The sequence below is a fragment of the Mastomys coucha genome, unplaced genomic scaffold (genome assembly GCF_008632895.1).
Source record: "Mastomys coucha isolate ucsf_1 unplaced genomic scaffold, UCSF_Mcou_1 pScaffold12, whole genome shotgun sequence".
NCBI lineage: Eukaryota > Metazoa > Chordata > Mammalia > Rodentia > Muridae > Mastomys > Mastomys coucha.
In genome coordinates this window covers 27,853,110-27,869,809 of record NW_022196894.1, presented here as the reverse complement: position 1 = coordinate 27,869,809, position 16,700 = coordinate 27,853,110, and the positions used below count along the sequence as shown (strand labels likewise).

Genomic DNA, 16,700 nt, shown 5'->3' with positions numbered 1-16,700 from the left:
TATAAGAGATCTGTGTGGGGAAAGTCTGGACGCTAGCATACCATGGCATGCAAATGGAAGGCGGCAGATAACTTTAGGAGTCAATTCTCTATCACCTTATTGAGGGAGGGCCTCTCTTGTCTCTGCTATGCCGCAGCTCCAGGATAGCAGGCCTGCAAACTCCCAGGGTATTCTGCTGTCTCCCAGCCCTATCTTGAAGCAGGAGAGTTGGGACTACAGGTGTACGTCTGGCTCTTTTACATGGGTTTCGTGGACCCAGCTCAGGTTACAGGCCTGCACAGCAAGCTTTCCTATCAACTGAGCCATCTCGAAGGCCCCTGTAACCTTCTTAACCAAAATAGATCAACATGGGTCTGGGGGAGGGGCCAGAGTCCTCTCCTCCAGCTCTTCAGCAAACCTGATCCTTCTGGTTCTCCCCACAGGATAGATTAGAAAGTAGGCCCTGAGGCCACAGCGCCTTAGGGTGGTGATTCAGGCTTTTGCTTTCAGCAGTAATAGGTCTCCCTGTGGGGGCTGACTGGGCACCATGATTCTCATCCTTGAGGAAGCACAAGTATGGTAGGATCTCTAGGGCACCCCAGGGTGGTCCTCGTGCGTGTCCTGGTTACTGTATGTCAGCCAGCCACATATCACGTGGGCCAGAAACTTAGCACCCTCTCCCCACCCCCGCACCCTGCAGATAGCTCCGAACATGCTTCTTCCGATGTGTAGTGGCTCATCTCTGCTTGCCGTGTCACACGCTCCTCAGGGAGGCATCCCAGGCTTCCTCAGCTCCATCACAAATCTGGGCTTAAGACACACATTTGGCCAATTGCCCTTCCTTCCTCTGCCTTCATGGTTTTCCTGATTCACTCCACTGAGTTTCAGCACCATGCCTGCAAATGCTTCTCCTCTGACCCTCCAAGGACTGTTGTGTCCCTCATACCCCTTCCCCCAGTCTGTTCATAGTCCTCCCTCCACACCACCTGTCTAAATAGTGTGGCTTTTTTTTTTTTTTTTTTTTTTTTTTGTCCTGGCTGTCCTGGAACTCACTCTGTAGATAAGGCTGGCCTCGAACTCAGAAATTCACCTGCCTCTGCCTCCCAAGTGCTGGGATTAAAGGCATGTGCCACCACCACCCGGCTAGTATGGCTTTTTTACTCACTGCAGTCCTGCCTGTCTGAGGACTTAGTCCCATGGAGGTATGAGCCGCACAGAACCCATGTGTTTGGATTCTGGTTCTGCTCCTTCCTGTGTGGCCTTGGGGAGTCGGCATTGGCTTGGGCCTTGTGTTGGAGATAATTACTTCATTTGCAGTATAGAGAAATACTGATAGATCAATAGCTCTCTTCCATCCCTCCCCACAGAAGGGGACATTGGGCAGTGTCTAGAGACACTTTTGACTGTCACCGCTTGTGACTGCGATGGCGTCTTATCCTGCAAAACACTGGGAGGCACCACAGAAGGTATCACCCAGCCCTAAATGTCACTGTGGCATGGTCGAAAGGTAAGGTGTGGAGGAAGCAATACAGAACTGTGATCCAGGTCCTTCAGGACACCCATTTTACAGCTGCACTACATGAACGGCCATCCTTAAATGCTCCCAGCATTGACTACAACTCCCAGGAGAGAAACTACAGCCTAGCACAGTAACTGTGTGTAGGAAATGAAGGAGGAAACAGGACAAGGGGAATAGTCTTATTTCTAGAGGTCTGTGGGCAGGAAGTTGATGGGTTCAAGAGGTGGAGGCTCCTAGGTTGGCATCGAGAAGGAAGATGCTCTCCTGTGGAATCTTAGTGGGAAAGGAGACTAAGGTGGGGGAGCTGGGGCCAGGGTGTGGTGGCAGTGCTCTCCTCAGTTAATAGTCAGGGCACTTTTGTTTCTGGCTGTGATTCATGGTGCCACGGCGAGGTATGATTCAGGCTGTAGGGCTTGACCACGGTAAGCCACCGAACGACTGTTTCAGTAATAACACCGCACTTTTATGTCTCTCCTTTCATCGCAGATCTCAAAGCGCCCTGCAAACATTAATTAGTGCTCTCAACGTTCCAGGAGCGGCAGGGTGCAAGCATCGTTCTGGCCGCTTGGTGGAGAACGTAAACTGAGCCAAGGCAGCTACAGCCTGTAAGTGCTTGGTTTGAGGGTAGGTCACAGAAAAGAAGCAGAGGTCTGATGGCCCCCTCCCCAGCTGTGATGCCTCTGCCCTCCTCCTCGGGCTCTCTCTCTGGGACACTTTGACTAGATCCAGAATAGTCTCCTGGTTTCCTACTAGGGTAGGGATGGCGGGAAAATAGGGAGGGAATCAGGGCAGCTCAGGCTGTGGTACAGAGGTGAAAGGTAGGCAAGCCCTGATTCTCAGTCACCACCTTCATGGTTGTCACAGCTCAGGGACAAACCCTGCACACACCCTGGAGCACCAGCGTAGGTACAGAAGATGTCTTCAGAGGGACATGAAATGCTACTTTTAGAAGAGATATGGTGGAGGAAACTATATTCTTCCTAGGAACTTAAATGCCTTTTTCAAAATGTTAGCAATTGCACTGGATGGAACGTCCGAGTATTCCTCATAATGTTCTTGCATATTTTCTCTAAAATTAGAGTTATTTCTGTATACAAAGTTTAGAATGTGGGGGAGGGATTCAAGGGGAGGGGAGAACAGGGAGAGGGATGGGGGAGGGAGGAGGAAGGTCACAGAGAGTTCGACTTCAGTCACACCTGAGCTGGTGCCTAAAGCAAGTGCTGGGTCCCAGACACTCAGAAACCCACTGAGGTGGCAGAAAACCCCTTTCCAGTGTGCCACACAGGACACAGAGAACCCGAAGGAGATGGGGAAGGAGAGGAAAAGAAGAAACTTATTTTCAAGTGCAGTCGAAGGACGCCCCTTCAACTTGGACGCAATTCCTTGATGATGCTCCCAGAGGCGCCCCGCCCAACAGGCCGACACTGCCCCCTGCGGTGACTCACGAGGGGCTGTTTAAATGACAGGGAGGACCCAGAAGGCTCTCACTCATGCTGCAGTCTTGAGCCGGTCGGGTCCTCCTCCTCTCCTCGCCGCCTCCCTCTTGTTGACCTGGCAGCCGCGTGGAGCTGCTGGTAAGTGGGTGCCCGCCCTCCCCTCCTGGCCGCATCCCACATCCTGGCTGACCATAGGATCCCGAGAGAGACTCTACAAGGGGCAGGGCTGGCACGTGCCTGGGATGCTCTGAGGACCTGGACAGGTCCAGCCTGCACAGGAGCGGGGTGATCCTGCCCTGACTGCTCTGGTCCCAGAGCCTAGCTGTGAATCTTGGTGTCCTGTTGGCTTTCTTTGTCTTTATGGTCTATGAAGTCAGCCTGGGATTGCAGCGGGGAGAGCTTTTGACCTGCAGGAAATTAGTTGAAAGTTGACTGAAGCACCGGATTTACCTACTCCGGGAGACCAGATCCACAAAGGCAGGAGTTTCTCTAAAGTTCTGACTGTTGGAACCTGTCTCATTTCCATGGAGCCTCCAGAGGTGGCCGCTTATAGGGTGGGTTGGGTACCCTGCACGTGGGTCTGTCCAGGATGGTGAACTTTGATTCACAAGGTTTCCGCCTGGAAGGAATCAGCCCTCTACTTGTCACAGATTTATAGTTGTTACCTGCTGGACTCCGGCGGAAGTGCAGTCCCTAGTTAGGACTGCGAATCTGGAACCCAGCTGAGGTTTTAGATGTCTAGGTTCTAACTCTTTGTGTAGCTTAGATGATCCCATTCTGGTCATCTAGATGTGTCACAGGGTCAGGAGAGCTGGTGACCTTGGGAAGGAGAGGCGGGAGATTGGTTTGTGATGATAATCAGGTGTCGTTATGTATGTATGCATGTATGTATGTTTGTATGTATGTCTGTGATGTATGCATGTATGTTTGTATGTATGCATGTGTATGTTATGTATGTACTGTGTGTGCATGTATGTATGTATGTATGTTATGTATGTATGAATGTATGTACTATGCATGTTTATTTGTATGTATTTTGGTGCTGAGGATCAAACTCAGGACCTCAAGCGTGCTAAACAAGCAGTCCACTACTTAGCTATAGCCACAGCTGCCTGGGCGAGTTTGTTTTGTTTTGATTTAAGACAAGGTCCCACTATATAGACCAGGCTGGCCCTGAACTCACAGAGATCCTACCACCCTGCTTCCCGAGTGCTAGGATTAAAGGCATGCACCACCACACACAAACTGGGTGGATTGATCTCACCTGTGTCTTTGCTCAAAACGCAGAGGACCCAGCTGTGGAAAAGGAGAGCCCTCTGGACCTTCCAACCTGAGCGGCTCTACCTTTATGCACTACTCTAGGGCTGGCCGTGGCTCCTGAGATAACACAAGAACTCGAGGTGCTGAGCATTGCCTGCCACACGCCGGCTTCTACCTCAGGATACCTAGTTGGCATTACCCATTGCAGGCAGCTCTCGGATATGTGGGTGTCCCTGCTCCGTAACTTGGAAATTCCTTAACCAAGTCTTCTCTTTTTCTGCATCGCCTGAACATCTGGAGTAAATTCAGGACCAGACAGTTCAATTTGCCTGTGGTCATGAGTCAGCCGCTGCTCTCAGCAGCAACTGTGATGGGGAAGGCATGTGAGAGGGTCTCGGCCAGGAAGAGCTTCGAAGACCCCGCAGCAAAGATAAGGAAGTTCCTCCCGGGGCTGGGGGACTCTGCCCAGGTTAGCCCAGGTTAGGTCCGTAAATTGAGGGATGTGAAGCGTGAAGTGGAAGCCGGTCTAAAAGTGCAGAGATGAGAGAGAGGAGACACGCTGCCCAGGCTTTGTCCTGCCAGCAAACACACTAGTAGGCTGTGATTGCAGAAGGCAATTTTCTTCCCTGTCTCCCGACTTCAGGAGAACCCCTGAAGCTGCGGGTTCCATGCCTGCCTCGGCTGTGGGACGGACACAGGACTGAACAGAGAGACCACACCGTTTCTGTTTCAGACCATAGGCGCTCCATTGTGAAGAAGTGGTTGGTCTCTGTGGACTGGGGCTTCTTAGGAAAGTCCCCACTTCAGAACTCCTGCTGTTGTGCTGGGCAGTTGAAGCTCTTACAGCTCTAGCAAATTATAGCCCTCTGCAGGAAGCCAGGCTAGGCCTGCTAGCCCCGGGCTTGGGAGGGATCCCATAGGGGTCTGGGGAGGAGCTGCTTTTTTTCTTATTCATTCTCTTTTTAAAAAACAAAACAAGGAACGGTATTTTGGCTATGAAGGCCCAAGAGGATGAGTTTGTGAAGGTCTTGTCCTGGGATTCGAGGGTGCTTTGTGTCTGGGTTAGAGTAGTCCTAATTCATGGGCTGTGTTTACCAGGCTCAAACCTCCTGGTGCTCCCCGACACACCCCACACCCACCCTTCTGAACCTGCTCTCCCATCTTGCAGGTTACTCCTGTGACCCTAAACAACACACCACCAGAGCAGCCTCAGAGGGTAAAGCCGCCCCGCAGAATGAGTTGGGGGAGGACTTGGGCGTAGCTCAAAAAGCCGGGTAGGTGGAGGGTGATTATATATGAGCCAATCAGGCTAGGGGAGAGGCAGGGCTGGCTCCTCCCCCTCCTCCACCAACTGAGGGGGTAGCTGAGACAGAGAGAGAGACACAGCTCTGTAATAGCCTTCTAATGAGGTTCAGAGGTCCGCCAGGCTCAGAGTTAAGTCTTCAAGTTGCCTGGGTGAGTCCCCTACTCTCTACGGACCGGTCAACTCCCAATCTACAAAACAGCCAAATGGTCTAGGAGATGACTTCAAAAGGCTCTGTCTGGTGCTCATGGTGTCCTGGATTCCATGAGCTGTATCTGGGAGCAGTTTATAGGTTCGCGTAGAGCCATCTGCAGATTCCAGCTGGGAGGGGCGAGCTCAGAGATGCTCCAGGAGGTGAAGCTACCCTCAGCCTCCGGTATTCCTGTTCCTTCTCTGTTCTTGGTAGGAAATGACACATGATGTGAGCAAGGGTTCCCAGGTAGTCTGGACCACATTTGAGGTACTTCTGAGAGTGGTCTGTGGACACTTGAATAGGGAGTCTCTATGTGTGTTAGTCTAACCCTCAGCCCAACCTAGAAGTTGGAAGCTCTGTGGGTGGAGCCTCCGGAGAGCCAATTTTGCTCAACAACAAAGCAGTAATAATAGCCCCTTGCTTTTATGGAAAGCCACTTTGTTCCCAGAACCAGTCTCAGTGTGTTGCATGCATTAGGTCACTTCACAGACACAGCAGCGGTGCTAAGAAATCAGATCTAGTCAACAAGGTTCTCAGGCCAGTGTGTGTGTGTATGAGAGTTTGTATGTTAGTGTGTGTATATGTATGAGAGAGTTTATATCTATGTTAGTGTGTATGTGTGTGTGAGAGAGAGAGAAAGAGAGAGAAAGGGAGAGAGAGGGAGTGTGTGTGTGTATATGTGTGTGAGAGAGAGTTTATGTGTATGCGAGAGTGTGTGTATGATAGTGTGTGTAGTGTGTGTGAGTGTGCATGTGTCAGTGTGAGTGTGAATGTGTGTGTCAGTGTGAGTGTATGTATGAGAGAGAAATAAGAGATGTTTATACACTGAGGTCTGAATTGCATCCATGTTTAGCTTCTCTGACCTCTTCGAATGTGCACCAAAGAGAAGCTAATCTGAACATAGTACTAGGTGGGAATGGGGAGGCAGCCCCCAGCCTGGCCTCTCTTGGGTGGCCTGGAGTCCATCTCACTTGAGAAGGGGCCTTGATTAGGAAGCCATTCTCGGAGTGTCACAGGCATCGGGTGAGATCTTCTTTGAGGGCCATAGTTCCTTTAGGCTCCGTGGGTCTTGGTCTGTGTGAAGATAGAGTGATTAACTCATGGGATTTCCCTGCCAGGGAAACTTCTGAAACAAGCAAGCTTGAAAGTAGGATTTTCAAGTCTCAGCATGCAAGTGGGGCCTAGCCGGGTGGCTCTTCGTGAGGAAGAGAGGATGGGAGAAAGGTAAGCCTTTGGTCTAGGTTCTGTTGCCTCCAGCTGAAGCACACTAGTGCTATAAGGCCATCGGAAGCTTTTACAGAAGGGGAAACTGAGGCCTACAGAATTTACCTAAACTCAGACTGCTAATGTCAAGGCCAGACTAGAGTAAGGGTCTCCATGGCCCTCTCTAGAGTCTCAGTTTGTGGCACTGAAATGAAGAGTCTCTTTCCAGGGAACACTGTGTGTAGTTAACATGAACGATGGGCTAGTCCAAGAGGGCCCCAGCTCCCAACCAGCAAAGCCCAGGGCTTCAAGACTAATTATGTATTCACCTGTGAGTCACAGGGTGTTTCCACAAAGAGACCCACAGCCAGAGCCCTTGTTCAAGTGTTTCCACTCCTGGGGAGGGGCCGCGTCCATGTGTTGGGGGGAGCCGTCTGTCTTTCTGTCTGTCTGCCAGTTCTCTGACTATATGGATCTGACTGTCGCCAGGTACACCCCTTCCCCAGTGGTTGGCTGACATGATTGAGGACGCTCTGTGCCTGGAGGAGGAAGCTATAATTAGGGCAGCTTTGAGGGCCTTTAACTGCCATTGTCACGGCTACCAAGCGGCACTGGGCAGCGTGGGCTATTATGCCACCCTATGCTGGCTCTTCCAGGCCGAGGGCCGTGGCCCGCAGCACTGCCAAGAGTTCAAGGCCTAGCCCCAGGGCTGCTTTGGGTGCTCCCAACTTGCAGAACCAGAGTATCTTTGTGGTGCTCCTGACAGAGGTCAAGAGCAGGCAGGGGTGGGCACGGGGGAGGGGGGCGGGGAGCGCCAGCTGCCACAACCACTGGAAAACAGGAAGCAGCTGCATGCAACGCTGGGTGGGCTCTGCAGACAGGGAGGGTTTATAAAAAGACCTTGGTGATTCTTGCTGAGTGTGGTCCATTTTAGACGACAATGCCTGTTTCCACGGGGAGTTACCACTGTGGTCTTCCCCGCAGGCTTCAAGTGCCCTGCCAGAACTCAGAGTCTTCTCAGGGCTGGCCTGATACCCCTGCGTAGCTGGGGAGATGGTGCTCATGGGAGCTCCTTCCTACAGCAAGAGACAACAGGTGACGGGCACGTAATCGCTCTCCATTACTTGGGTTTTGACAGCATCCTTGGAACCGAGCAAATTAAGTATTTATGAAAAATAAGTAGTCCAGACAGCCCCGGGAACAGTTGAGCTTCAGCCAGGGGTGCGTCTCATACACATCTATCTAGGGGAATGGATGCAAGTCCTGACTGACTGCTCAGCCTCCTGGGACATGAAGGATTCTCACTTCCCCTCACTGGGCCTCAGCCATAGAACCTGACATCATCTTAGCCATGGGCTAGACAGCCATGGTCTTCTCCACATCTCATTAATCTAAAAGTGCTCAGCTGTGTTTGAACATGGGACCTTGCTGTCTCTGTGAGACTGTGCACGCCAAGCGTGCGCTGACCTCTACAGTGCCATGATCGTGGCACACTAGTGTTGCCCTCTGGATCTGCATTGCATTGCTATCCCACGGTGGCTTTTCATCCTCTGGAAAGGCTTCTGGATTCTCTGTCGGTTCTCCTGGTATTCATCTGCAAGGCCCGTGGATGCTCAGACATTCTAGTCTCTTTGCCCTTACACCATCTTCTCAGAGTTCTTTAAGAAGCCAGTTCGTCATCGGCCTTGAAGTTCAGAGTGGAGCTGAGCAGGACACAGAAGGATGTGGGCTGATCAGGGGAGTGTAGAGTCAGGCTGCCCCCACCCCACACACACACTCTGTATCACATTAACTTCCGTAGCACGGTTGTTTTTTTGTTGTTGTTGTTTTGTTTTTTTTTTTTTTTTTTTTTTTTTTTTTTTTTGTTACCACCAATAAGAAGCCTTGCATTTTGGACACTGAGCCATTTTTTCCCCTGGGCAGTCCTTGTGTGCATGTGTTTGTCTAGGATGTGCCCTTGTACCTGTGGGGTGCACATGTGGAGGCCAGAGGTCAATTTCAGCGGTCTTCCTCATTGTGTACCACCTTATTTTATTTTTTTTTTGGGGGGGGGCGCTGTTTCAAGACAGGGTTTCTCTGTGTAGCCCTGGCTGTCCTGGAACTTACTCTGTAGACCAGGCTGGCCTCGAACTCAGAAATCCGCCTGTCTCTGCTGGGGTTAAAGGCGTGCACCACCACCGCCCGGCCCATCTTGGTTTTTGAGATAAAGTCTCTCACTGACCCTAGAACTCCTCCATTCAGCTAGTCCAGCTTGCCAGCTAGCGAGCTCCCAGAATCCATCTGTCTCCACTCACCCCACACCAGACCGACTGAACTCTGTGTACCCAGACTCTTTTTTCCCCCTCAACTTTGGGGATGGGGGGCAAGGTCTCACTCTGTAGCTCAGGCTAGCGTCAGACTTCCAAGGATCCTCTTGCCTCAGCCTCCCAAGTAAGCATTACAGGCATGAGCCTGCTATGCCTGACTCTGTATGGATGTTTTCTCTCTTTCTGGACCGGACTTGCCGTTTAAATGTGGTCCTCAGCTTTACCTGCCTCCTATTCTTTTGCCATGGGACTGGAGTGCGTGGGTATGGTGTTCTTTTCTCTTTCTCCATAGTTATATATACTTAGGCAAGTCCTTCATGAAAGCTCAACAGGCCAGGGCTAAGAAGGGATAGGAATGAAGGAAAAGTTGAGGTTTGTGTGGGTGGGAGACAGGTAGGGTCTTTCAGAACTGCTTGTTTGTTGGGGGATGGAGGAGGGGTAAAGGAAACCCAGGCCAGGTTGAAGTGTCAGGATCAGGACCCCATGATCTCCGGGTATCTAGAGGTGTAGAGTGTCCCACCACATCCCCTGTGGGTGCCTTGACTGCCCGCTGACCCCCTGCCTTTACTCAGCAGCTTCACCCGTTATGAGAGGGACTGCACAGCACTCAAAGTCCTCACCTAACAGCCTGGAGACTGAATCCTAAGACTGAGGCCTCAGTTTCCCTGCTTCTTGCTTCCCTATAAAACCACAAGAGGTGGCAACTCCTCAGGCCCGGGGGGGTTACAGGCTGAACTGTGGGCAGAGATCATTAACACTCATGCCAATACACAAAAATCCTTAGTCCCTTGACTAAGAGTGCCAGACTAGAGACATGCTGAGGACTTCCTGCCTTCGGGGACCTATGAGTGTATGCTCTGGGTAAGCTGGGAACAGGGACAAGAATTAATATAGTCGTGCATAGGATGCCTTGGAGTCTATTTTCCCACCTAACCCACACGGCAGCCTCAAGAGAAAAAGAGGTCATTTTAGCAGATGAGGAAGCTGAGGTCAGAAGCCTGAGAACTCGCATTCAAAACCAAACATCACCTTAAATATCCACATAGGGAACAAGGCCCGAGGGTCTGTATCTATCATTGCCATAGGTGACTTCAAATGCCAAGTCTTTGGTGTATTTAGCTCCTTTGTCTAAGGAGACATCTGGACTCACTTATACCCTTCAGCTTAAAGTGTGTTTGTGTTCTCAGAGATTTACTCCAGGCCACCCAGTGTCTCTCTGTGGGAACGAAGACTCACGCCACAAGCCAGCCCCTAGGCATTGGCTGAGGCCCTGCCACCTCTTCCAGACAGAGAGAGTGTGGTGCAGACCGTGGCTTCTTATTAGTCCAGATGAAGCCCATGTGGACAGGGCGGTGATGGTGGCCATGGGCTGGTGGGGAGGGCAGGAGAGAGGGTAGAGAGAGATGTTTGCCCTTACTGTTCCCTCCCTCCTACCCTTCACTGCCCCTCCCTGTAGTCTGAAGCTACTTTCCACATTTTGAGAGCTGCAGAAGGTATAAGACACAGTTCTTCAGGGAGCATCGTTGAAGAAGGGGGCAGAAAGATTGTAAGAGACATAACGTAGGGGAGTTCACTACAACGGTGGCCGCCCGCATAAGGCTTGCCCAACATTAAGCCAGTCAACAGTCCAACATGGATGGGGGAGTGGCCTGTGAGCCACCACCCCTGGCAGGAGCTGCTTGAAAACTGATGGAGCTAAGGGAGAGACAGGCAGTTTTATTTAACAGTGCAGCCCCTGGTAGGTAGACTATGCACCAGTGGATGGAGCATACATGCACCCATGTGTATCTGTCAGCACAAACAGGACTCAGTGTATATATATATATATATATATATATATATATATATATACACATATATGTGTGTATATATGTATACATATATATATAAATGCACACATATATATACACATATAACACGTGTATATATATTAACACACATATACATAACTATATACATATACATACACACATATATATATTAAATGAGTTGGATGGAATTTATGAAATTCTCAGACTTAATTAAAAATATATTTTTAGCCAGGCAGTGGTGGTGCATACCTTTGATCTCAGCACTTGGGAGGCAGAGGCAGACAGATTTCTGAGTTTGAGGCCAGCCTGGTCTACAGAGTGAGTTCCAAGACAGCCAGGGCTATGCAGAGAAACTCTGCCACAAAACAAAACATATATATGTACATATATATATATGTGTGTGTGTGTGTGTATACATGTATATGTGTATATGTGTGTATATATACACACATATATGTACATATATACATATATATATGATACGGCTTTTAATCTTATATATTAATCATATATGTGTATATATGTGTATATATATATACCCACTCACACACACACACACATATATATATACAGCTTTTAATCTTAGCAACCTATCGGATTGTAAGATAACACCCTTCAAAAGCTTGCTAACTACGGAATGAGATAATTAGATGCCACCTAAGGCTGGCTGCTTCATGGCAATAGAAGAGGTTAGGGTTGTCACTTGTATAATGGGGTGACTAGTACCCATAGACCACGTCTAGAGAAATTCTCAATGATAGCCGGACTTGAACTTAACCTAGAAGCATGAGGAAGATTCGAATGAGCTTGCGGAGCCTTCCAGGCGAGGCGATTGCTTGGGCAGAAGTAGAAAGGGGCTCTCTGGCCAAAAGTGGAGAGAGCTTTGAGTTAGGTGCATAAGGGTGGGGCTCGAAGCCACAACTGAAGCTGAAGGTTGGTGGTGGGTGAGGTAACAGTGACTCACATCTCTCTCCTTCTCTCTCTCTCCACACAGACCATGCCTCTGAAACATTATCTCCTTTTGCTGGTGGGCTGCCAGGCCTGGGCTATAGGTTTGGCCTACTATGGCTGCCCCAGTGAATGTACCTGTTCCAGGGCCTCCCAGGTAGAGTGCACAGGGGCACGAATTGTGGCGGTGCCTACCCCTCTGCCTTGGAACGCGATGAGCCTGCAGATCGTTGACACGCACATCACTGAACTCCCCGAGGACATGTTCCTCAACATTTCAGCCCTGGTTGCCCTGAAGATGGAGAAGAACGAGCTGACAAACATCATGCCAGGTGCCTTCCGCAATCTGGGCTCGCTACGCTACCTCAGCCTTGCTAACAACAGACTAAGGATGCTGCCTGTTAGGGTCTTCCAAGATGTAAACAATCTGGAGTCCCTCCTGCTGTCCAATAACCAGCTGGTACAGATACAGCCAGCCCAGTTCTCCCAGTGCAGTAATCTTAAGGAACTCCACTTGCAGGGCAACAATCTGAAATACATCCCTGAGGGAGCCTTTGACCACCTGGTGGGACTCACCAAACTCAACCTGGGCCAGAACAGCTTCACCGACGTATCTCCTAGGGTCTTTTTGCATCTAGGCAACCTCCAGGTGCTCCGGCTCCATGAGAACAGGCTTTCAGACATCCCCATGGGCACTTTTGATGCACTTGGCAACCTGCAGGAGCTGGCCCTCCAAGAGAACCAGATTGGCACACTCTCCCCTGGCTTGTTCCACAATAACCATAACCTCCAGAGACTGTATTTGTCCAACAACCATATCTCGCAGCTGCCCCCTGGCATCTTCATGCAGCTGCCCCAACTTAACAAGCTCACACTCTTTGGGAACTCCCTAAAGGAGATTTCTCCGGGGGTCTTTGGGCCCATGCCCAGCCTGAGGGAGCTTTGGCTCTACAACAACCACATTACTTCCCTCCCCGACAACACCTTCAACCACCTGAACCAGTTGCAGGTTCTGGTTCTTAGTCACAACCAACTCAGACACATCTCCCCAGGAGCCTTCAATGGGCTGACAAATCTCCGAGAACTGTCCCTCCACACCAACGCTCTACAGGACCTGGATGAGAATGTCTTCCGATCACTGGCCAATCTGAAGAACATCTCACTCCAGAATAACCGCCTTCGACAGCTCCCTGGCAGCATCTTTGCCAACGTCAATGGTCTCACGACCATCCAGCTGCAAAACAACAATCTAGAGAACTTGCCTTTGGGCATCTTTGATCACTTAGGGAACCTGTGTGAGCTTCGTCTCTATGACAACCCTTGGAGATGTGACTCAAACATCCTCCCACTTCATAACTGGCTCCTTCTCAACAGGGCCAGGTTGGGGACAGACACTCTTCCAGTATGTTCTAGTCCCGCCAACGTCCGAGGCCAGTCTCTTGTCATCATCAATATCAATGTCCCTGGACCCAGTGTCCAGGGCCCAGAAATGCCTGAAGTATCTAGCTACCCAGATACATCCAGCTATCCTGACACCACATCCATTTCTTCTACCACAGAGATCACCAGGGCCGTTGATGATGACTACACCTATCTAACCACCGTTGAAACCACTGATGACCGCAATACATGGGGCATGACGGATGCCCAGAGTGGGCTGGCCATTGCTGCCATTGTGATCGGCATCATAGCTTTGGCCTGTTCCCTAGCTGCCTGCATCTGCTGCTGCTGCTGTAAAAAGAGGAGCCAGGCAGTCCTGATGCAGATGAAAGCTCCCAATGAGTGCTAGGGAGGCGGGCTCGAACAGGGCTGGGGTGGGGAGACAGAGGATCTGAGAAGGTGATCATTCAGCTTCCAAACCTGGGTCCACACAGCCAGGCTCTGGTGGCCCCAGAGGAAATGTGCCCCATCTTGTCCTGTGGCCCTGAGTCTTCTATAGAGAAGCAGGCATTTCAGGACCTTCTATTCCCAGAGGATCTTAATTGGTCATTTTTTTTTTAAAATAAAAAGCAAGAGAGAGAGAGAGAGAGAGAGAGAGAGAGAGAGAGAGAGAGAGAGAGAAAGAGAGAGAGAGAAAAACCAACCAACCCAGGGGTCTCTAGGTCAGTGCTTAGGCAGCTTTCAGAGGGGCCCTCTGCCAAATCCTCACTACTTCAAAGAACCAGCGTCCCGGTGCCCAGCCCTTCCAGCCTCTGTAGACTTAATGATGACAAGGCCTGCTCACATGGTGAGATAGTTCTCTGCCGGCACAGCCGTGCCTCAAAGTATTATATATGCTGCTTTCTTTCTCCCCTTTGTTTCTCTCTCTCTCTCTCTTTCCTGTGCTGTGGCGTGACTCTGTCTCTTCAAGTGATGTCTCTCTTTGTTTATCTGCTATGAAGGCAGTCTATGTTCTCTCTGTGAGAAGGCCTAAATCTTTTAGCTTGGAGGGTGTTCTGTAAGACAGAAAGACACCTGTGCCATCTGATCCTAGGCGGAGTTTTCTTCAGCATCTACTGCACCACGTTCAGCCTTTCAGAGAAGAAGGTTTAAAGCCTCAAGCTTTCCTTCAAGCTTAGCCCTTTATGGTATAAAATCACGCCGAATGGCTAAGTTCTCAAAACACGAAAATCAGCTCACTGAAACTACCTGAAGAATGCTGCCTGCTGCCTGGGGTCCTTGCATGCCCCGCTGCCCTTGCCTGTTCTGATTTTGTATTGAAGCATCACATACATACCGAAAGAGGGAGTGAGATAATGGACAGCCCTGCAAATTCTCATGATATGAATAGACACCCGTGTGAATGGCATGATGCCAAGAAATGATATCACAGCGATCCCCCACTCCAAGCTTGTTCTGGGGGATTTCTGGGGATGCTAGAGAGTTTCTAGCTTCCCCCATGGGCTTGGGAAGGATTCTTACCACCTCCCCTACCTCTCCATGGGAAGGAAGCCTTTGCATAGGCCCAGCTGTTAGGAGTAAAAGAGATGTAGGTGCAGTCAGGACAAGAAGCAGCCACATCGGCCAGATCAGAAGCATAGAAACTGCAGTGGCCAGCGCAAGCACTTCTTCCCTGCCAGCGAGCCCTGTGCTGCTCATTGGCAGCCCCTCTACTCATCCTTTTATGGGCATTATATGCCCGTATCTGTTTCTAATTTTTGTTCTTCACTTGGAGGGAAGCAAAATTGCTCAGAGATGAGATCTTCCAGCTGAACGACCAAGTGTAATGGAAACCAGGAATCGGTCTATACTGTGGTCAAATTCTCCATCCGCATTAGTCAGCTGTAGCTAGACTAGCGTGTTTACAGACGGCAGATATCAGGGCACGCTGGCAGGTTACACGAGGGCATGGGGTGCTCTGCAAAACCTTCTGCCTGGGGTATGGTTGTGAACTCAATGGTTTAGTTTAGAGTTTTCTCTTTGGGTGGCAGTCACAATACATCTGCCTTGTCTCTGTTTCCTGCTACAAACATATCTACTTCTGCACATTAAGCAGCTCTGATAAGACAACACAGCTTTCTCAGGACAAGTGATATACCTGTGCAGAAGTAAAAGCTGAGAAACAAGCAGACATGGTGGCTCATGCCTTGAGTGAGTTCAAGAGTAGCCTGATCTACAAAGCAAGTGCCAGGATGGCCAGGGCTATGTAGACAGACCCTCCCTCAAAAACAACACAGGGAAACAAAGAATTTCAGGTTTCCCTATCAGTGAGGGAAGGACCCCAACTGAGCACAGGGATTTGGAGATCTATCTCCAACCTGAGGCGATGCTCATAAGGCAAATCAGGAACCCCTCTGGATCTTGGCAACAGGAAGCTTACAGTATGTCCAGACTGCCCCTCCAGATTGCTGACAGAATACTTCATAAGGAATGCTTGTGAGAACCAGCACACTTGATGGCCCAGGGAAGCTGATGTCAGTCAAAAGACATCATCTTTCCAAGGCCTATCTGGGTCTCCAAAATGTTTGCAAAGTATCTATAGCAACTGGTATGCACGAACCAAGGCTGTCTGCAGCCCCAGAGAGTGTGAGCTTGGTTCTGCTGACTGTGGCTTGCTGGTAGGTCCTGGGGTGAAGAGAAGGAGCTGGGCCTGCTTTACTACAGATGGAAGCTTGACACAGTACCGTGCTCCCAGAACTATCAGGTGCTCTTTGTGAGCTATGTCCAGCCTCAGTGGGCTAGCGATGAAGAAAGGAAGCATCTATAGTAGCCAGTGTTTCCTGCCAATCGTAACCTGGAAACACTGGCTGCTTCTGACATTGGCCATGACAGTGATGTACCTCACTGGCTCAAAGGCTGGCCTGAGGACAGCTGTCTTCTAATGACCTGCCCAGGAGTTCACAAGCAGTGAGCAAAGTGCACAATTCCACCAAATCACATCTTCTAGTCAGGGAAAGAGTTACCAGGAACACTGGGTGGAGGGTCCTTTCCAATAGGGTAATCCATTTCGCTCAGTTCTTGGGCTGGAATGAGCTCTGTGGTCCCTAGAAGTCTGTGATAGGGTGCAGAGTTCAATCCACCCGACCCATCTGTTCATTGCTGTCTTGACTACCACCCCAGCCTTTGTGTAGAGTGGGAAGAACAGTTGATTCTGGAAGGCTAATAAAGGCCAGCTTGAACCAGCATGTTAACAGATGTTCGGGGCCTGGGTGTCCTTCAAAGCTCTTGATGCGCATTCTCCTAACCCTCTCGGCACCTTGTGAAATTTGTTCCACCATTATCTTTTGTGTCAGGGTCTTTTCTGCACAACGCCCAACAGACAG

The 16,700-nt window shown here is 50.2% G+C and overlaps 1 protein-coding gene across 2 annotated transcripts; it reads left to right on the top strand.

Annotated features, from left to right (window-relative positions):
* Positions 1 to 2,981: 2,981 nt before the first annotated feature.
* Positions 2,982 to 13,987, top strand: Lrrc15 (leucine rich repeat containing 15). 2 transcript variants are annotated; one of them, XM_031364669.1, is made up of 2 exons: positions 2,982 to 3,072; positions 12,005 to 13,987. In XM_031364669.1, exon 2 carries the CDS (start codon positions 12,008 to 12,010, stop codon positions 13,745 to 13,747), a length of 1,740 nt encoding a protein of 579 aa, XP_031220529.1. In that variant the 5' UTR covers positions 2,982 to 3,072; positions 12,005 to 12,007; the 3' UTR covers positions 13,748 to 13,987. The 2 variants fall into 2 exon arrangements, with proteins under 2 accessions (XP_031220529.1, XP_031220528.1); XM_031364668.1 differs by lacking the exon at positions 2,982 to 3,072 and adding an exon at positions 5,811 to 5,899.
* Positions 13,988 to 16,700: the final 2,713 nt, after the last annotated feature.

What these genes read in the sequence shown, in the direction of transcription:
- Lrrc15 (XM_031364668.1), top strand. Translation starts at nt 5,840, where the DNA reads ATGCTCCAGGAGGTGAAGCTACCCTCAGCCTCCGGTATTCCTGTTCCT. An exon ending in CTGTTCCTTCTCTGTTCTTG is followed by an intron (nt 5,900 to 12,004) that starts GTAGGAAATGAC and finishes CTCTCCACACAG; the next exon opens with ACCATGCCTCTGAAACATTA.